The 22,729-nt window shown below is 32.2% G+C and overlaps 1 protein-coding gene across 3 annotated transcripts; it reads right to left on the bottom strand.

The window, feature by feature from the left end:
* Positions 1-4,532: 4,532 nt before the first annotated feature.
* On the bottom strand, positions 4,533-22,683 carry LOC115878487 (sorting nexin-14-like). 3 transcript variants are annotated; one of them, XM_030895007.1, is made up of 16 exons: positions 22,516-22,682; positions 22,191-22,455; positions 21,965-22,138; positions 21,709-21,911; positions 21,329-21,648; positions 20,998-21,275; positions 20,882-20,940; positions 20,780-20,818; positions 18,509-18,725; positions 16,513-16,697; positions 13,365-13,495; positions 13,166-13,307; positions 12,929-13,107; positions 12,516-12,680; positions 4,816-4,994; positions 4,533-4,693 (listed from the first exon to the last, which is right to left on the bottom strand). In XM_030895007.1, exons 1-16 carry the CDS (start codon positions 22,620-22,622, stop codon positions 4,628-4,630), a joined length of 2,709 nt encoding a protein of 902 aa, XP_030750867.1. In that variant the 5' UTR covers positions 22,623-22,682; the 3' UTR covers positions 4,533-4,627. The 3 variants fall into 3 exon arrangements, with proteins under 3 accessions (XP_030750867.1, XP_030750869.1, XP_030750868.1); XM_030895009.1 differs by lacking the exon at positions 12,516-12,680 and having other exon boundaries at positions 22,516-22,683; XM_030895008.1 differs by lacking the exon at positions 20,780-20,818.
* Positions 22,684-22,729: the final 46 nt, after the last annotated feature.

Below are 22,729 nucleotides of genomic sequence, written 5' to 3'. Positions count from 1 at the left end.
TATTAGATAAGCAGACAACACTGTATTGCTGGTAGATAGTCCGGAGGGTCCACAGAGAGTGATACGCAATTATACAAGCCAGAAACAAATATGGACTGAGACTAAACTGTAATAAGACTAAAATAATGATTAGTAGTAAAAATACCAACTTAAAGGCCCAATTTACAGTAAACAGTACACCACTACAAAAAGTAGAGAAAATAAATTATCTGGGCTACAATATCAGCGATACATGGATACATGGACCATATTTACGAAATAAGAACGCGCATTGAAAAGGCCAGAAGTGTTTTTAACTGTATTAAAAAGTTGTTTGTAACCTCTCTTAAAACAACAATATACGTATAAGATTTTTCAGATGCTACGTCTTTAGTACTCTCTCTATGGAGTAGTTTTTATGGAGTAGAAAGCTGGAGTCTACAGAGGCGCCATCACGCTTAGAGGCATTCGAAATGTGGTACTACCGCCGCATGTGCTACGAGTCTCATATACTAAGGGCTGGCAAAGGTTAGTCTTGGGTCGAGATTTCCGTATGTAAGAAGAGTACAATGCGTTTATAATGTACTGAACAAAGAGAGGACAGTAAACACGTTGCCAAACGTATGAAATAAACCGAGAAACTGTGCACATCGCTAAGAGACGTGGAGGGGGATATAGCAGATTTGTCGCAGTTGACCGGTCGACCCAATCAATACCTCTGTCAGTACTTAAAGTTCTAGGGAAAGGTGTACGTCATGCGTTCAGCTTCACGATTTAATTACATCTCGTGGTACTTGATTTGTTGATTTATTAACGAGTCGTTGTAATTTTCCCTATAGGTTGAATTTTTTTAAGTGCAAGCTAGAAACACTTGCATTTTTGGTAAAAATAAGTGGAATTGAGTGGGTGTTCGATAGTGGTCGCGCTATTAGAACTCTGAATTCAAAAATCGATATCTCGAAATCTATTAGAAATAATAGATTGTAGTTTTTTCAAGAACTTTGTTAATATTTCTGCTGTATTTTCTTTGTAGACAGTATGTGAAATTTTTTATCAATAAAAAAATTACACGATTGCTGAAAATTGCTATGCTCTAAAAGTAAATGGATGGATTGTTTACAATTTTTGAATGGAAAAAACAACCTTATCGAATTTTTGTTATGTAAACATATTGTAAAATATCCGATCTTTAAAATAAAAAAAGTTAAAATATCTAAAGTAGTTATGTGTTTATGTTGTACTGTTATGTGTTAAAAAGTTGAGTTTTAAATTATCGCGATTACAGACGTTTTCTCGTTATAAAAAAATGACATCCTAACAATATCCTTATAATTCCATTTCAGATGCTCAGAAACATGTCTAATGATTTTATCTAGTTATCTCTTTTAAAAAAAAGTCTTTTAAAAATAAGCGGTTTGCGATCGTGATTTTACTTTACTTGATAGGGAAACGCGTATCGGCAACGCCGCAACAGCACACCGTCGCGCGTCGCGTCGGTCGGTCGCATTTCTCTCAGTCCGACTTAATAAGATCCCTATGCGATTTACTTCCACACATGTAAATCCCGACCCAAAAGTAACAGTTGCCAGCACGGTATACACCATAGTACTAAAATCGCAATTCTTGAAAGACTTGAACGACAGATTACCATTTCTAGATGTATTAGTTATTAGAAATACTAACTACTGCCTGGAATTTAATATCTATAGGAAAAATACGACCACACGCAGATATATTCCTAATGAATCACATCATAGTGTTTAACATAAAATGGCTAGTTTAAATTTCTTAGTTCATAGATTACTTAGTTTCCCACTTTCCAACGAAAGATATGAAATAGAAAGAGATTACATTAGGAATGTAGCTGAGTGTAATGGATATTCTCCTTCACTAGTTGATAAATTAATTAGAAAACGTAGGTATAGGTTAATGATTTCTGAAAATTCGACTTTTCAAGTGGAGAAAGACACGTCTAAATATTTTTCGATGCCGTTTGATAGAGAGTTATCCCGTGGTCTAAAAGGAATTTTGAAGAATGTAAATTATAAACTTGTGTATAGTGCTAATAATAAATTACAACAATTATTAGGTAATCCAAAGGATAAAACACCTCCACTGGAAAGGTCGGGTATTTATGAAATTTCTTGTAAAGATTGTAATCAGAAATATGTTGGGCAAACTAGAAAATCAATATTAACTAGATTTAAAGAACATTTAGCTCAGATAAGATATGGTAAACCGGATAAATCTTGCGTTGCCGAACATATTGTTCATAAAGAACATTGTATAGATCTTAATAATTTAAAATTAATTAAACAAGTCTCAAATTACAGGCAATTAGATGCATATGAAAGCATCAGAATTAATAAATGTAAAGATAGTATGAACAGAGTCAACGGTCCAATTCCTTCAAGTTCTTTGTTCCTACTACTCTAGTGGCGGAAATCTAACTGTTACGCTCAGTTGGCTCTGACTCGGTTGGCTAGATTTTGCCACGCCCACTCATAAAATACAAACAAAGTAACAAAACAAGTAAACAAACAAAAGAGAATAATACAAAACAAGTATACAAATTACACTGTCAGTCTTATTGTTTAAAATAAACATTTATAAATGTTTACAATGTCAAAGAATAAAAAAATAATAGGATTCAAAAATATTTAGTAAGTTTATAGTAAATATAGTAATAGCAAATATTAGACCAGTGTTTACAAGATCAAATTCGATTATCAAAATATAAGTCATTTGGGGCGTAGAAATCTTTGTCTAGTAAATAAGATTTCAATGCTTCGCGATATGAAGAAAATGATGTTATGGATTTGATTTCAAATGGCAGGTGTTTGTGCATTTTTTTCGAGTTGTATAATATTGAACTTTTAACTAACTCTGAGCGTGGGGTAGGCAGATAAAGATCTTGCTCCGCGTTCCTGAGTGGATAAGTGTGAGATGGCCTTTCTTGAGAAGCTGATACATCCTTACGTATTAGACAAACGGATTCAAATATAAATAAGGAAGGAAGAGTTAATATTTTTAATTTTTTAAAAAAGTCCTGGCAATGAGTTCTGCTGTTTAGTCCCAGTGAATATCCAACAGCTCTTTTCTGGAGCTTGAAAATACAGTCAAATTGAGTCGCACAACACGTACCTCAGAATGGAAAGGCATACCTGAGGTGCGACTCAAAAAGTGCATAATAAACAGTTCTAGCCACTGACAAGTTAAGATCCTTAGAAACAGATCTTAACGCAAAGCAGGCAGAGCTTAATATTTTCGACAAAGCGTCGATATGTATGTCCCATTTTAGAGAATTGCCTGCAACAAGCCCTAAGAATTTTACAGATTTTACGACGTCAATGATGGTGTTATTAAGTACAAAAGGCAGCAGCGAATTTTTATACGACAAAGCTTTAGTTTTAGAAATGTTGAGACTCAGGAGGTTCGAATCGCACGAAGATTTAATGGTGATTAAAGTCATTTGATATAATCCTATGAAGTGCCGTGACGTCTTTGTTGCTCCAAGTGAAGCTAGTGTCTTCAGCAAAAAGGCATATTTTACCACGGATGTTTATATTAGAAATGTCGTTAATAAAAAGAAGAAACAAAATAGGACCTAGTACTGAGCCATGTGGTACTCCGGATTATATTAGTATTATTAGGTACTCCAGATATATTAGTGATGGTTTTCCTTATAGAATTAGTACTTTTGCACCGTCATTCTTTGATTTGTTTAACCCTTTGAATAAAAAGATTAAGCATATCAACAAACTTGGTGGAGCGCAATGGGGGAATAATATGGCTGACTTGTTTATATGATCCCTCCTTAATTTGTTTATTTAAAGGTAAGAGTCAGTCGATTTAGACATTCGCTAAGTCCACCTAACTTGACCATCATATAGTTTAGAAATGCGGTTAAGACTCCGCGTAAATAAACTAGTCCCCATCTAGAGTAACCCTGGTAGCAAATATGAGACGTAAAATACTTTCCATGTCTTCAGGATGATTCCATCTAGATCTCAAGAAGAATGGAATAAGCTATGCAATCGATACTGCATACAGGGCATCAGACAAAATGGGCAACAGTCCGGCTACATCGAAACACCGGTTGCCGATAGATCACAGAAGTTACGTGACGTTAGACGATGAGAGTGGATGGACGGGTGACCATCTGGAATGTGCTGTTGTTCCATGGTTCGAGACCGGATCATATCGGATATCTCTTGAGTAAGAGTAGATTTAGGACTCGTCAAGTGGGTAGGCCATTGACAATAATACGGCCGAGGACCGCAGTTTGGTTTCTGCGTAAACAAAGTCTATATTAGGATTAGCAGCAAAAACGAGACGTTAACTCAATATTTACTTTTTTAACTAACCTATCTGTAATTTTTTATTTCTCTTCATAGACATATTTTTAGACAATTGTGAAAAAAAGTACACACTTATAAAGTGTATTAACAATCTTTAAGAACTAGGGAACTAGAAATAAAACACATGTACTAATTAATGTACCATTAATTTATTAAAAATTATTTATATAAAAATATATAGATTAAGAAATTATGCAATAATTAAAGCACTTAATAGAATAATAAAAAACACATAAAAAAAAAATAAATAAATTAGAACATATTAAACCGATGAATATTGCACCATCTTAATTTTGGCCTGCTAATTCTGGAAACATTTCCAATAGAACTATATCAATCAAATTATAAGCAAGCTGAAACAAAAACATATCGAATGAACCTAATAGATTTTTTCAAAATATTCTTCATGACATTAAAAAAAATCAAGAACGAGTAAATTACTTTTTTTAATAAAAAAAAACTCAATACAACTAACCTGTTTATTGTAATGTGGGTTCTGCAATATTTCTAATATAGTAGTTAGGCCTTCGTTTATTGGGCTGCCAAATATTCGTTCCAAGTACTTTGGGCAAAAGTTTATGTCCTTGAATGCTTTAATTTTTCTTTCTTCGTATTCTTGTTGGGTGTGTGTTGGTCGATGGTCAAATATCACGCCTATAAGAATAAATATTAAAAAATATCATAATTGTATATTAAATACATTATAATTTTTTTAATATCTTATTTTGTTTACAGCATATAACTCCATATCAAAAAGAGCGTACCGTTTATCATAAAAATTAGAAATATAATACAGAAAATAATTCGTCTCAGTAAAATTCAAATTAAAACTAAAATTAATAAAACAGAGGAAACATTACAATTTAACTATCACATATTATCACGGATAATGTCTAAAAAAGCGTGTATATCTACTAAATAATAATAACATTTTTTCAGAGATACAAAGTACCATGGAGGTACCATACGGTCGAAAAAAATCGCAATTCGCAATTTTGTGCACATCGACATAATATCGTCTATTAAAAATTTACTTAAGATCCTGCCAAAAAATATAGATCACTATGGAATAAAGTCAATCGTAATAGTATATCGTAGGAATAGTGTGGTTATAATATGTTTTACATATGAAAACAGTGACACAAACATAGTGTAACAAGAGGTATAAAAAATTGGCGCCAGGAGGCACGTATAGCCGCCCATACTAAAATATGTTAATAAAAAGTTGGTAGGCAGTTCTTTTAGTTTCAAAGTAAAGGAATTTTTCAAATTTTTTTTATCTCAAAAACTGCGACTTTGACTGATTTTGATGTTATTACAAATTTTGTTGCAAATATTATTCCTAATCTTAAATTGAAAACCGCGTTTCGCTAGCTACTGTAATTTTGAAGTTACGATTTTTTTAAATTTTTAACCCCCTCCCATACCCCCTTATCAACCCCCACCCCCACCAAAAACTAATGGCCAGATTCTCGGGTGCCACAGTATTTTTGTGTCAAATTTGGTTAAAATCGGTTTAGCGGTTTTTGAGTTATCGTGTTACAGACGGACAGACAGACACCATGAAAATATTTTGTATTTAGGTCATTTATGGCCCAAATAACTCATTTTGAGTGAAATTAAAAAAACTTTTTTTTGCCGATCTTAATAGCCTACCATACCTATTGGTATGGTCGGCTAAAAATATGGATCTTCCAATACAAAATGTTGCGAATTCTCATGTAAAACCGTGTCATTTATTTTAGTTAATATCTACGAAACGACCTAAACAACAACTTTGTTATAAATTGTTATCTAATCAATTACCTATCAACATTTATAGTGACGGTATTAATATAGACATCTATATTTTTATAATAACTATAACGACTTGACGCTCGCACGGCCACCATAATTATAAAATAATAATATATAGTCTCTCTAACGACTCGAGGAAGATTTCGGCAGACGACATCCAAAAAATGAGAGAAAATACATTTTGCCAGTGAATTAAAGTGGCAGACACAAGTGTCACTAACTGCACTGTCAAGAACCGTCCCGTTGGACAGACTATACTATTTCGATTACTAAAGTAAATCTAAACGGTGCACTGAAGGATATATGTAGTATTTTAATTAGCAGGATATATTGCCGTGCAATTGCCAGGTCATTATAATTATTATAAAAATAAAGATGTCTAATATTGATATGGTCACTATAAATATTGATAGGTAACAATATATAACAAATGAATGAGTGCTAATATATAACAGTTGAATGAGTGCTAATGACACTAACTAAAATAACTGTCTTAGTTTTACATGAAATCTCCCAATTTTTTGTAGTGGAAGAACTGCGTTGCAAAACTTGGCATTTGCTTACATTTTATGTTTTTGATAGGATCTTCCTTCTTAAACAGAACGAAATTTTATGATCAATCATAAAAATATATACAGGGTGGCCCATCGAAAACGTTCCGCAAGGCATAACGGCCAGGGTAATTTTTTTTTCAGAAAATTCAAAAACGCGTCAATTTTGTTTGTGAGGGGGACAACTTTTGCCCCAAAAATGATTGCAAAATCTTCAACCCTCTAAGCGGGGGTTGGGATCATCCCCCAACTTTTTTCAAATGGGAAGGGGGGTCAAGTGGTACCGCAATGAAAAGGGCTTTTTATTCTCTATACTTTCCCGCTTCGTTTTTGAAAATCGGTCGAGTCATTGAGAAAATATGAAGGATTGAAATTTGAAAAGTTTATTTAAACATTTATCAGAGTAAATGATAAGGATAAATTCCTTCGACCAATTTGCTGTTTTTTCTTATTATTTCTAGATGTTTACGCATTTTTTCACTTGCCACAAGGTTGAACGATCAGGTACGGCAGTTGCTAGATAGCTGTTCTGTGACTTGTGCGTTGAAGTTCTTCTCAATATCGTTAAACTTTTTAACAATTATGGTGTACTCACTTGCAGAAAAAGTGGAAATAATCGATCTTTATTTTAAAAATAATGAACGTAGCAATCGGGTTCCGCAGATATTCAATGAATGCCATCCTGAAAAACACCTTTATGGCGAAATTGTTAGCGAGTTAGTAGCAAAATTTCGCGAACCTGGTTCCGTTATGAATAAAAAGAGGCAGAGGAAAAATCCTGTAGTAAATGAAGCTATGGAGGTATTCGTATTGGGCCAAGTTGCCATGGATAGTACGCTGAGTACAAGAAAATTAGCCAATGCAAAATTAGCCGGCGTGAATCGTACCAGTGTCCAAAGGATATTAAAAAAACACAAGTTCCACCCGTACAAAATTCAGTTGGTACAAGAACTCAACGAAGACGACTTTGATCGTCGCTTGCAATTTTCTGAAATTGTGAGTGAACGAGTGGCGAATGATAATAATTTCCTATTTAATGTGTGTTTTTCAGATGAGTGTACTTTCTTTTTGAACGGTGTAGTTAATCGGCATAACTGTCGGTACTGGGCTGAGGGGTTTTACACGAGGAGCACACACAAAACCCTCAGAAATTGAACGTGTGGGCTGGTATTTTTGGAAATTCTATTTTGGGTCAGTTTAACGATATTGAGAAGAACTTCAACGCACAAGTCACAGAACAGCTATCTAGCAACTGCCGCACCTGATCGTTCAACCTTGTGGCAAGTAAAAAAATGCGTAAACATCTAGAAATAATAAGAAAAAACAGCAAATTGGTCGAAGGAATTTTATCCTTATCATTTACTCTGATAAATGTTATATTTTCTCAATGACTCGACCGATTTTCAAAAACGAAGCGGGAAAGTATAGAGAATAGACAGCCCTTTTCATTGCGGTACCACTTGACCCCCCTTCCAATTTGAAAAAAGTTGGGGGATGACACCCCCGCTTAGAGGGTTGAAGATTTTGCAATCATTTTTGGGGCAAAAGTTGTCCCCCTCACAAACAAAATTGACGTGTTTTTGGATTTTTGAAAAAAAAAATTATCCTGGCCGTTATGCCTTGCGGAACGTTTTCGATGGGCCACCCTGTATTTAAGATATCTAGGATGTGTGCTCTACATAATTTAAGACATCCTGTATGTATTAGTTTATTTTATAATATACAGGGTGAGTTTTCTACGATGTTCACTATGATTATCTCGGAAACTACTGGAGAAACAGAGTCGGTTAAATGAGGAAAGAATTAAAACTTAAAAAACTAATATCACTAAATACACTTTAAGTTATTTTAGCAAATGTTCAAAAAATCCGCCATTGTTTTGAGTACATAAAATGCATCTTTTTAAAACTTCGCCCGTACCACCTCTTCGGGTTGTTAACCATAATGCATAAAAAAATCTAAAGCAGATAGGTCAGGTGACCGAGGAGGCCCATACAACTGGTCCACCTCTTCCTAACCCTGAGTTTGCACAATTATAATATAAATAATTTTCAACGTTTCTTTCATTATTAGGAGGAGCGTCATAATAAAAGTCATGTTGGAACCACTCTATTGATGCGCGAGTCTCTAAATTTAACTTTTCTAACATGTCTTGAAAACCGTTCCCTAAAAAGAGTAAGTAACGTTCACCGGTCAACGTATCCTCGAAAACGTATGGTCCAACCAAATACGTTTAAAATAAAGTATACGCAGGGTACCGCTTAAATTCCTGTCTCGATATTGAAGGATGGGTATAGAATTTCAATGCATTTTCTACATAAGTCTATCCTTGTGTTGTAGGAGGTTTGATTAAACAAGGATGAACCTACGTCTTGAAACCATTCGACTCGATTTTCTGTCCTCCTTCAATACTGGGACGTAAATCCTCTCATTGCTCTTATGGGGAGGCCGTCGTATATTTTATTTAAATTGTATTTGGGTCCAACAATCCCACACACTTTTCTTCATTTTAGTCATATTTACAATTTAGTTGCGTCTCGATAAAATATTTTTGTTTGGATGTGACAGTTTGACATCTCTGAGAGCAACGACGATTTGTTTCCACGGCTAAGTGAAGTTTAAAAAAGATAAAAATTGGCGATAACTATAATAAAATTGGTTATCTACAACTTTTATCTGAAAACTTTTTGTCTAAAATCTATACTAATATATAAAATCCTTAAGTGACTGACTCACTGATTAATCACGATCCTGCTCAAACCACTCAACGTAAGAAGCTCAATTTTGGCATACAGGTTGATTCTAGGGTGTAGAGGTTCGATAAGAAGGGATTTTTTGAAATTCCAGTTCCAAGGGGGTGAAACCACCCCTCAAATATTACAATATTTTTTATTTAAAAAACGGTCAAGTTTCCGAAAAAAAAACGCTTAAACACGTATATTATATTTTGTTTTTTTACATATTTTAAGATTTTTTAAAAATGTATACAGGGTGTTTCGAAAAATCTGGTCATTGATTAATCACGATCCTGCTTAAAGCGGTTGACGTAAAAAGCTGATTTTTGGAAAACGGATTGACTTTAGGGTGTAGAGGTTCGATAAGAAGGGATTTTTCGAAACTCGAATACTAAGGGGGTGAAACCACCCCTCAAATATTAGAATAATTTTTATTTAAAAACCGGTGACTTTTTCGGAAAAAGTCTTAAACACGTATATTTCATTTTGTTGTTTTACATATTTTAAGATTTATTAAAAATTTATACAGGGTGTTTCATAAAATATGACCATTGAGTAATCAGGATTCTGCTTAAACTGCTTGGCGTTTAAAGCTGATTTTTAGCAAACGAATTGACTATAAGGTGCGGAGGTTCGATAAGGAGGGTTTTCTCGAATCTCAAATTCCAAGAAGGTGAAAACACTCCTCAAATATTACAATATTTGTTATTTAAAAAACGGTTAGTCTTTCGGGAAAACGCTTGGACAAGCATAATTTATTTGTTTTTTACATATTTTGAAATTTTTTAAAAACTCATACAGGCTGTTCCAAAAAGTTAGGTAATTGATTAACCACGATTCTGCTTAAACTGCTTGACGTAAAAAGCTTATTTTTGGCAAATGGATTTTTCGAAAGTCATATTTCAACGAGATGAAACTACCTCTCAAATATTACCAAGTTATATAATAATATCGCCATATTGTTTTTTCTCATGCTGACATAAATGTGAAAATTTTATCCAATTTGTATGTTAATGGAAATTCTTGCTTTGCTTTATCATCACCATTACAAATGATTAATTCGACGCGAACGAAGTCGCGGGTACACGCTAGTAGATTATAATGGAATTAGGGGGCATTTTTTATTTTTTTTCGAAATATCTAGTAAGTCATAATTTTTTGCAAAAATTAGAAAAGCGCATATGTTGGTCCTCATAAAACGGCAATTCTTTCCCCCTTTTTCCCGACCCTCTAGCTCCAGTAGTTTCTGAAATACCCAGAGAGAACGTCGTAGAAAACTCACCCTGTATTATTATGAGAGAAATCGAAACTAAAAAAAGTATTCAACAATTGATATATTAGAAAAAAGTTTTCAAAATAGTATACCTAATACATCATTAAGTTCGAATATCCTATAGTTATAATAGTATCATTTAGAGATCTTAACGATTTCAGAAAATTGTTAAGTTACTCTATTTTGCTCATTAGCTCTGAATTCTTCTACCGCAATAATTACAATACTGATTAATCAATTTGCTAAGCTTCTCCGACGACTATCAAAATAAAAAGTAATTACGGTAATTCGCACAAAAAAGGTATAAAGATTAGTTAAGAGAGCAGGTTCTCATGCCAAGTTGATTTGCTAAATATGTTAATTGCACAAGAAATTTCAAGAATGCATTAATTACTTGAAAAAAGGCGCATCTGTTGTGACTAAAGGCAGAAAAAAATACTGGAATTAAAGACTTTCCTTAAAAACAAAAAAGCCTGTAAATATTTAAAGACGTAAATCAAAATGTTTAATAATAAAATGTGACTTTGTATCAGAATCTAATGCTAATAAATATATAATTGAAGATTTGAAGTAAATAATATTCTAGTTGCCAATGTGTAGTGCTGGCGCAGCACTGCACTATAAAATATACAGGGTGGTCCGAACTGTATTCCGGAAACTTCGGCAGCATATTCTCCAGATAAAAATAAGTAAAAAAAATCGTATAAATGTATGTCCTAAAATGCTTAGATTCGGAGATACAGGGTGTAGAAATTTCATTTTTATTTCGATTTTTTCAAATAATTTCTGAAGTAACGTCAATATTTGGATGAAAATTAGTATCTGGGACTTTTTTGACATGAGAAATTTGATATTGGTGTCAATATGACTCCTACTTGTAGAGGGCGCCACCTGCATATTTTTTAACTGGTTTGATGAGTAATAACTTTTCGTCCGTACCTGTATAGAATTACTGAGTGAAAAAATATACATTTCCGTGATTTTATAAGTAAAAAATGTCTCTTAATAAAAATCGTTACGAGCAACCGTTCTCAAGATATTTAGAATAAAATTAGTGAATACATGTCATTATTGACTAAAAAGAAACATGGGTATATAGTTATTTGACTGAAATGATAAATTTGGATTTTTTTTAAATTAATCATAAATTTTTTTTGGAAAAAATAATGATAAAAGTTTCTGTTGAACTTTAGGCACAAAAACATTTCAAATTTATAATTTCGGTCTAATAACTATTTAGTCAACATGTTTAATTTTTAAGTCAACGATAACAGGTATTGATAAATTCGATTCCAAATATCTCGAGAACCATTATTCGTAGCGATTTTTATCAAGAGATCTTTTTTACGTAAAAAACGTTGTAAATGTATATTTTTTTACTCGTTAGTTTTTTACGCGTACGGACGAGAAGTTATTACTCTTCAAATCAGTTAAAAAATATATAGGTGGCGCCCTCTACCAGTAGGAGTCATATTGACATCAAAATCCAAATTTCTCATATCAAAAAACTCCCAGACACCAATTTTCATCCAAATATTGACGTTACTACAAAAATTATCATACCAATTGTTATACCAAACCAAAACTAAGCATTTTAGGACATATATTTATACGAAGTTTTTTAATTATTTTTGTCTGCAGAATATGCTGCTGAAGTTTCCGAAATATAGTTGGGACCACCCTGTATGTTGATACAAGAATAAATCTTATCTTTATGTGAGGAACCTCACCACGAGAGATGGCACATGTTTTTTGAGACACCCTGTTTGATAAAAAGCATTCCAAAAAATTAAAAAATGTGAATGTATTTTTAACATACCTTCAAGTAACCCAATTAGAAAAGCCAAATTCGATTGACACAGTGCCGTTTTCAGTTTCTTCTCTATGATTATCTTGCTAAACAAATCAATTAGCTGTTGAGCAACACTGCACACAGCTACATACAATTTTAGAAATACAATTGGTACTTTAAAAATATTTTTAACTGAAACAAAAAAAATTGATTATTGAAGTAAACTAGGCAAAAACGTGTAAATTTCTCAGAAATATTATTATATAATTTTTTTGGAAATATGAGCTTCAATGCTTGTTTACATTTAAATTGAAAAAAAAATATTTATAAAAAAAAATATTTTTCATAATGATTATTAGGCGTTATAATTAATAAAAAAAACATTATCTTGAAAAAACAAAAACAGTTAAAAAATAGTTTTAGGCTGACGTGCTACTTACACAGATAAAACAAGCATTCCGAAAACAAAACTGGACTGAAGCTGCTGCTCGAACTATCCAAACATTGTCTATATGAAACTCCAAAATTATCCTTAAATATGTTACTATGGAACGTTTTAGGCGTAACCTGATTAATGCCACTATGCATCTCTAAACCCTCTTCTGCTAGATCGATTTTACTAAACACAAAAAAGATATTCAAAAAATATTTAAAATAGATTTATTAAAAAAACTAACTCTGGCTTCTGCTTGGCGATAGAGTTAAAGAATGTTGCCATAAACGAATCCAGATGTTGACCCTTTTCTTTTCTTAATTTGTACGCCACTGACTGGTAAATATTTCCTATATCCTGATTTGTAGCTGCCAGGGTCGATATTACTAAAAAAAAGTAATTACCAAGAAATTGAAAAATTGGGAGTGTGGCAAAAAAATTACCTAAAGTAAAATCTTCATCGTGGGTAAGGAATGTATGTAATAAATCGCTACCTCTTAAGCTCGGCTTTTGTAACAGTTTCATGATAAAGTCTTCGTACTTTGCCATGCGGGATTCTATAGCTGATCCGGCTCTAAGTATCAATAAAGAGTCAGTAAATTAGAGACGCACGTAAACCCATATACGTATTACTTTTTACAAATATACTCAGCCTAATCTCCAAAAAGTGAAGCCCAAACAGTGAAAGAACAATATGGAATTCTGCATAAGTCTATTTCACCCGGATATTCATTTAACTGAGCATGCCTCACCTGAAGAAGTTTTCATTGGTCGATGTTTTTAAAGGGAAGTGGTTCACTGACATTTCCCCTAACCTTCAATTTGATTTATATTTTTATTATTTATAACACATTATCATGGAGTTGGAAAAATATAAAAAATAGTTGGAAACAATAAACTAAACAAAATCACTCTTTTACGCGCACAAATAAAAAGTAATACAAACAGAACTAAAACAACAATCAATCGGAGTTTGGCGCAATCGCAGTTCAATCCATATCCGGGTGAAATAGACTTATGCAGTTTTAATATGGAGCTGGGTTATGTTGTCTTTTTCTTATGGCACAGAAATTGCACACGGGGTTAAATAGGGAACCCTGAGTATATTTGTAAAAAGTAATACGTATATGACGGAAATCACGTCATAATAGGCGTACAAAATAACTGTTCAAACATTACTTTGTCAATTGATGTAGCTTTTGACAGTGACAGTTAATTGCAAAAAAACAGTTTCACATAAAATATCCTTCCTCATTGGTATTTTAAATTCAAGATAATTTTTGCAATCCTCCAGTATTCAATATTTCAGCGATCAACATAGTAAAACTCCACTTAGAATGCTATTATAGAGGGTGTTTCAAAAAACATATGCCATCTCTCGCGGGCAGGGAATGCAATCCCGCAAATGCGGGATCAAAGTTGCGGGATTTATCGTGCGGGATCCGCGGGATCGACACATTACTACTAGGTAACCAAATCGATCTCGATTAAGGTCAAACCGCTTCATTCCGGGCCGATGCGTCGACGCTCGGAACCCGGGGGATTCCCCTTACGGCTTGACCATTAAAAATAAGTGAAACAAACTTCTGGCGTAGGTATGTGTGTAAGTGAAGAAAAGCGTTTACCTAGTACTTGTGGACAATTTCGTCAAATAAACTGCCGGACATAATTATCGGGACAAGCAAAAATTTAGGGTAAATTTAAAGTTGAATGTCTCTTGAACTAAAAAAGATTTTGGGATGCGGTTTGGACCAGGTTTTAGATGCATCTATTGTGATTAAGATGCTATGTGGTTTTCGAAAATATATTTGCGAATTCTCGTATACAGGGTGTTTTATAAGAGTGTGAAAATTTAACCAAGAATTTTTTTACGGCAAATTTACAATTTTAAAAAAATCGAAATTTTTACCAAGTACGACTAATCTGTATTGAAATTAGAAAAAACAATTTGATCGGTTTTTTATTTTTTTTTGTTTTAAGGAAAATACGACGTTTTTTCGAAAAATATGCATTTTTAGTCATACGTATGGTCCCAAATGGTACAAAAAGCTTTGTACATTCTGCATAAAAGCAGATAACTAACACAAGTTAAAAAAACTTCAACATCAGAATAATATTTTTATTTATAAAATAAGTAGATAAATTATAATAAAATTTTAGTTTATTTAATATTAAATATATTTTTTGAACACCCTGTATACATCGGTCCAAATTTCTGTACAGCTATAGTTTAAGATACACGGTATATCAATATATTGTGGGCCTATGCAAAATGTACAATGCCTTTTGTACCATTTAGGACCAAATGTATGACTATTGTTTACAGTCCCGCAATTTTGCGGATCCGCGGGATTGATTGCTTTAATCCCGCGGGTTTGCGGGATTGAGATTTTGGTGCGGGATTGCATTCCCTACTCGTGGAGAAATTCCTTACGTAAAAATACGATTAATTTTTTATATCAACTAAGTCCGATTCTTCTTTGTTTCGTAGCTACTTCGTAGCTACCAAAGTTTTCTTTTTTTTTCGATTTATTATAATTTCCTTCGAAGTGTCTTTAGCAATTCGAATGACATTTTGAAGGTAAAAGTTAACTATAAATACTTAAACTGAAGTATTATATAATCATCTGCCGATGATGCTAACATATAGTTAGCGAAACGTGCGTCTAGTGTAAAAGTGTTTTGGTGTATTGCGGTGATTTAGTGTTTTGTTTTGCTGTGTAACGCCAAAGGTTCCATCCCCCAAGTGTAATCTATAAATACTACATATTTTAATACTAAAAGTGTCGACATATTCGTCACCAGAAACGTGCATAGTGTTATCACCGGAATATTTTTCCAAAAAGGAATCTGTGTGCGCTACTGATTTTTTTGTTTTATCAGCAAAATTGTGTAGGACGTTATAATGCCGATTAAAATGTGTATCTTTCTATTTTGGTAATTTTGATCTCCTTGATGAAATAAATGTATTTTTTTTATCTGCGTTAAACCAAGTTTATTAGTATTATTTAAAAAAAATAATGTCATTAACTGGATAAAGTATTAAATAAGTACCGGGTAGCCAAATAAGAATGGACGCCGGCTGTATCTCAGATCACTTATCGTATAACTTTGGGAAAAAAATTCTTTAAACGGCCTACACAATAAATAAATAAATAAATGCCTTTATTGTCAAAAATTGTTTCTATTTGTAAACAAAGGTAAACTAAACAAACAAAGTAAACAAACAAGGTACACAAACAAACAAACAAAAGATAATACAAAACATCATACGTAAATAAAAATGCAAATAGCTCATATGCAAGTTCCTGGTAAATCTGTCAACATTTTTTAGCATTAAATTAAGTAATACCTAAAGTAACTTTCACTCTCCAAATGTCATTCGAATCACTACAGGCGCTTGTAAGAAAATTATAAAAAATCGAAAAAAAGAAAACTTTAAACCTCTGTAGATATGAAACAAAACAGAAGCAGACCTATGTTGATAAAAAATAAATCTTATTTTAAGAGAGCAATCTTTTAACGAGTTTTTTACATGATTTTTGAAATACCCTGTATAATATTACGCATCTGTAAGAAAAATATACGTACTTTCTAGAAGGCAATGGCGAATCACAAATCTCATCTTCCCCATGAAATTCTACCAGTTTCGACTTCAATGTAAAGAAGTCCTGATCTTTCCGCCACACAATCCAGTTGTTAATTTTGTGGTCAGGTGTAGAATTGTCCACATGTAGAACGTTTAAGCAAAAGTACGTTACTTTGTTTGGTGTTACCTGAAATTATCCACTGTAATAAAGTATCAAGTATAATATCAGTTGCATTGTAATAATGCAACTGATATTATACTTGTCCAATGCTTGATGGATTTGTTCATCTCCTGTTTGGAAGTATTGTAGATGCAATTAGTACCGGAAAGTGATTATCTTAACTCTCTGTCAGATATTTTGTGTGTGGGAATGTAGAAAATCCGATATAAAGTGACTATGATTTGCGTACATTGCGTATGGGTATTAGGAGCACAAAGATTTAAATGATTTTTTCACAAAAAAATCAGCTACTTAGTTGTATCAAAAGATGTTAAGAAGGTAATCATGCTTAACAGCCAATCTATTTTCTAAAATAACAAAACCAGTAAATTCCAACGAAGGATTGGCTTAGGTTGGGCAGCACTTGGTAAGCTGAAAGATGATTTTAAATTGAGAAAATTTTAACAGCCGTACACATGCTTAATGTGCGAATAACTACTATAGCCTTGCTGAAAAATGCGTACACATGAAGTTAAGTGACGACCAATGTGTTTCACCAGTGTTAATATACAGATTGTTAACTGGACGGTTACTTATTGGGGAACAGAATGGCAACACTGCCTGCATTCCAAATGAGTACTAAGCGAAGCTGCCGATTGGTCTCGTCGCGTCGTCTCTCGACGAGCGGGCCGAGGTTGCCATAATTCAGCCATAAAGCTCTTGCCGCGAGTAATAAACAAATTAACAACCTGTATACGGTGCAGGAATTCTTAGACTCACCCAGGAAACTCTTTACAAACTAAGAGTTGTCCAAAAAAATAGAATAAATTTCAAGATCAAGTCAAAAATATCGATATTAAGAAAACAACTAAAGTAGAGGATATCGGTCTCCCCAAATTACAGAACTCCAATGGAATTTGGACGAACTCAGATGGTTACTACGAATTTAAACCAAGACCAATATCTTGTAATTTTTTTTTTATTTAAAACAATCATTTGTAACTTGTTTGTAATTTATATTTTGAAGTTCAGAAGATAACGATATAACGGCAAAATATATTAATAATTATTTCTCAGTATCGCAAGTCACACACTATTGCTTACGATGTTCAGACAAAATGCGCGGTTGCAATGGTTGCAATAAAGTGGTGTCATTCTTTGTTCTTTTGGTGCACACATATAACACACAAGTGCTGCGTTTTAGCACTTGTTGTGTGTTTAGGTTAGGTTAGGTTAGGGGGTTCCTGTAAATCTGCCTGCAGAGCAATTTCTAACATATCACTGATCAGAAATTTCAAAAGTGAGCGTTGGTTGCTTAAACAGTGCTCTAGCTACGATCTTTTAACTTGTTCATGAAGTTTTATCATAAATTTCATTCTTGTTATAGGTTTACCCCCTTTCTTTTTAGATTGTGATTAAAAATAAATCAAATTTTTGTGTCCAGTGAGTCAGTGAGTCAGTTAGTTAATGTCGACGATAATGTCATTTGGAAGTTGTCAGATAAAAAAGTTCCAACGTAATTTCAATAGAAAACTAAAGTGTCACCTATAGGATAATGCTCTGCAGAACTTGCTGAGAGAGAATGCTGCAATACTCTTGACGGCGTATAGATACAAAAAATACATAGAAAATATAGCTAATTATGGACACATGCATATACAACAAAAACATACAGGTGTTCATTAGTGTCTTGTATTAAGTTATAAGTACGAAATTCAAGAGATCGTAAAAAAACTAATCAACTCGAGAGCAAAAGCACATTGTTTGCAATATGACGTCAATTCACAAATTCATCAAGTATTTGACAAGTTGCGGTTATAAGAATTAAAAAAAGGTACTTCAGATGTAGGAATGGTGACTCTCCAGCTGCTAAGGTCACGAATTAGATTTTCGTTTAGAATTAAATCTTCCGAAATACCATTCTCGATAGCTTCCAGAGAGTCCAGAGAACCTTCTACCGGAATTTGTGTTTTTAAAACACCTTTTATTTTTCCGAAGCTGCTGCTAATCTTCGATACTGCACTATAGTTGGATTGTTCATAATATTTCTTGCTCCTAAAAATTCATGGTTTTACTTTGCCTTCTTATCAAACAGATTATCCTCGATGAGAATTACAACTTATCAAATAGGCAATCTGGTAAGATATCTGGCAATTTTGTTACCGGGCCGCACGATAAAGTATGAACGTGTTTAGTGGAAATCAATGACTGAAGAATACAAAGATGCATAATACGCATATACGGGCTGGAGCTAGGGTTGTTAGATTGTTATAGATAAATTCTGGGATAGTAAGAATAAAAAACAGTAACTCTCTAAAAAATATACATCACCAACCCGTTCCTATTCCACATTTGCGGGAATAGTGTGTGAAAACTAAATTAAAACAAATCATAGTCAAAACATGTTTTATTTACACAAGCACAAACAACATAAAAGGATATATGTACATATACCGGGTGCGTCTCAAACGTGGCTCACCCCTATAATTTTTTTTATTTTTTCAGATAAAAAAACGAGATTTGGTGTGTTAGTATACGACATAAGGATTCATTGACGTATTCAATTTTTTCCTGCCACTTCCTGTTTTACCGGAAATGATTACAACTTTTGATGTTTAAATGACCGGCCGGTTAAAAGATGTCCAAATCGTTTTTTATTCATATCTCAATTTTTTTCAAATGGAACGAGGGTGGCTCATTAGCATATTTGAAAAAAGCATTTTTTTACGAATAATTTGATGCCACACACTTGATATTTCGAAAAATCAAATTGTCGTTATCAATCGCATGTTGCAATATCAAATAAACCATATTCAAACATGTCAAAAGTTGACACATGATATGTCATTCTATTCAGAGTGTCATTTTCTATCAAATAAAGTAACAAAATAGAGAGGGTGTCATTTGAAAATCAAAAGTTTTAGTCATTTCCGGTGAAACAGGAAGTGACCGAAAACAATTGAATACGTCAATCAATCCTAATTTATGTCATATACTAACATACCAAATTTCGATTTTGGGTGTGTTGTAATGTTCTATTTTGTCGACGCATTGTGTTGTTGAACATAAAACATATATCTTTCACCTTTTTACTAGTATGCAATTTTGTCATTGAAAATTTTAATGACGCGCCTATCTACAACATGAATTTCGTATTTGGCTCACCCTATATACTAAACAAATTAACATATTTGCATAAGTTCTAAGAACATTATAATAGAAAAAAACTTTTGGTTAAAAGGTATCAATAATCTCCCATTTTATAATTTTAATGCCCACTTGCACCGTTTGTATAAACTTTGTATAAAGGCTAAACAGTGATTAACTATAATAAGATATTATATAGTTAATCACTGTTTCACTTGCACCGTTTGTATAAACTTTGTTTAAAGGCTAAACAGTGATTAACTATTATAAGATATTATATAGTTAATCACTGTTTAGCCTTTAAACAAAGTTTATACAAACAGTGCAAGTGAAACACTGATTAACTATATAATATCTATTAATTAAATTTATTAATTAATTATTAAACTATATTTAATTAACTATATAATAAGATATTATATAGTTAATCACTGTTTAGCCTTTAAACAAAGTTTATACAAACGGTGCAAGTGGGCATAAGGGACTTAAATGTACAGAAAATATTGCATAAAAACAAAAGTTTCAAAAATCAACTGGTATACTTTATGACAAAATACATTTTTTGAAATGGAAATTTTATAGTCAAGCCACTCAGTAAAGTTTTAAGCAAATATATAACATTCCATTTAAATACTGCAATTTTTTTTTATTTATTTTTATTTAGTACATACCAAAAATTAATCAATTATCCTCTGTATTTTGAAAAACTATTTTTATTTAAATATGGCTGCTCATTTTGTAACAATTGAGATTAAGATTATATAAAATATAAGAGTTGTTTTATAAAATTCACTAGCATTAGTTCAGCCATTTTAAAAGTTAATGAAAAATAAATATTATTCAGTATTGGGAAACTCAACTCCACTGTTCCAAAAGTAACAATCTAGCATGAAAATGTGTTTTTCCACCAAAAAAAAATCTAAGAAAACTTAAAGATAAAAAAAAGATATATTTATACATACCTATCTTTAATGGGAGACCCAAAACCAATAAGCTTTGTTCTGTGTTAGTAGCAAACAAAAAAGCAGATTAGTCATATTCCAATATATTAATAAAATACTTACTTGATAGAAGCTTTGTGATAAGTAGCACTAACTTTTGATCCACATATATAATTATAGAACTAAAACAGAATATAAACTTATTACTCTTGATATTATTATAAAACTCTTATGCTCACTTCATTACTGTGGAAAAAATGGGGTAACCAAATACTCTCTAAATAATTAAAGGCATATTCATAAGCCTGGTATAAAGGCTTTGACGTTCTTAATTGAGCCACACTGTAGATATCCTTAATTAATCCATTAAATTGATCGCAAATTTCCTTAGAACAGCCAATAAAACTTATAGAATCTTCACTTAAGTATTCCTTATACAAGGATATAGCTTGAGAATGTAAGTCTTCTAATTGTTTTTTGGTCAAATCAGGTGTCAGTAATTTTGTATTGAAATCATCTTCATAAAACAATTATATTATTTTAGAATAATAATATCTATAATATGCTTACCAACATCTAAACAGAATTGTAATATATGAACTTGTTCCTCCTTTTTAAGGAATTGCATAAATGCATACAATAATTCTACATTGTTTTTAATTTTATTTAAATTGATGGCTAAAGATGAGGTACTGTTATCGTCAACAGCAATAAAATTCTCTAGAAATTCTACATTGTTAGCGGTTGATAAAACTTTAGATGACTTTCCTGGCCTATAGTTAGTTGCTATTATTACTAAATGGTTTATAATATTAGGATCAGCTAAAACATCCATTAGTGGCAGTAAAACCCAACCTGCTAATATTTCTCTTAACAATACTGAATAATTTCTAAAAACATAATTAGTAATCAATATTATTTAAATAACAAAAACAAATATTAACCCTTACTTGCATTTTATATAATGCTCAGGCAATAGCTGTTTAATAAGTTCACTACTAAGATGTTGTAAATATTCTAGTTCATTCTTTCTATTCGTAATTGCTGGATGTAGTTTTTTTCCTAAATATTCCACCACTACATCATTAAACTTTACATTTTTCAGTTTAGCAATTTGTTGCATGTAAAGATAATCATCAATGTGCTTAATTGCCTAGATATTTTGTTTATAATTAGTGTCAATTAAATAAACATATAAAAAATTACCTGTGGTACCAATTTGTTTGTAATCACATTTATATAATCAATTTGAAAAAATCGATTTATTAATGTGGCACTGGCATATTTTAAACAAAATCGTAATTCATTTGGAAAATCTTTACTATCTGTGAACTGATTATACCAAGATGAAACAAATGTATTTAAAATTCTTTCATAAAACTACAAATCAACTATATAAAAAGATTATTCTATACTAATTATCAAAACATACATGTATGATAGCTTCATTCAATTCATCACTAATTTGTATAATTTTCCATGGTCTCAGGTCTTTGGTTATTTGATGTCTTTTACATGTAAGATCATCACAAACACTACACGAAGACTTTATTTTTTCCCTAATCGATGACCGATTGTTGTACACACTTACAAGTTTTTCTAGATAAGCAACTACATAAGGTTGATATTCAATTAGTATAAATGATATAGCATAACCCAGAATATACCACAACAGAACTATTAATCCAGATGCATAGCTAGAAGAGCACATAGTATACTAAATACATTGTTTATTAATACATATACTCTATATTTACCCTAATATTAAGGAATGCACTATACAGAGAAATAATATAATTATCACTGAATATTTAATATATTTATCTTTTTTAATTAAATTTAAAACTTCTAAAACAGCTTTCATCTTTCATATTCAATTTATTTTACATGTTTGTTTACAAATTTTGCACTTGTCAAAATCAGCTGTTTTTGTTGATTTTATATTGATCTGTGGAGAATCCATGACAGTTA

Source organism: Sitophilus oryzae, unplaced genomic scaffold (genome assembly GCF_002938485.1).
Source record: "Sitophilus oryzae breed Bouriz unplaced genomic scaffold, Soryzae_2.0 scaffold_1515_pilon_pilon, whole genome shotgun sequence".
NCBI lineage: Eukaryota > Metazoa > Arthropoda > Insecta > Coleoptera > Curculionidae > Sitophilus > Sitophilus oryzae.
This window is presented reverse-complemented; position numbering and strand designations above follow the sequence as displayed.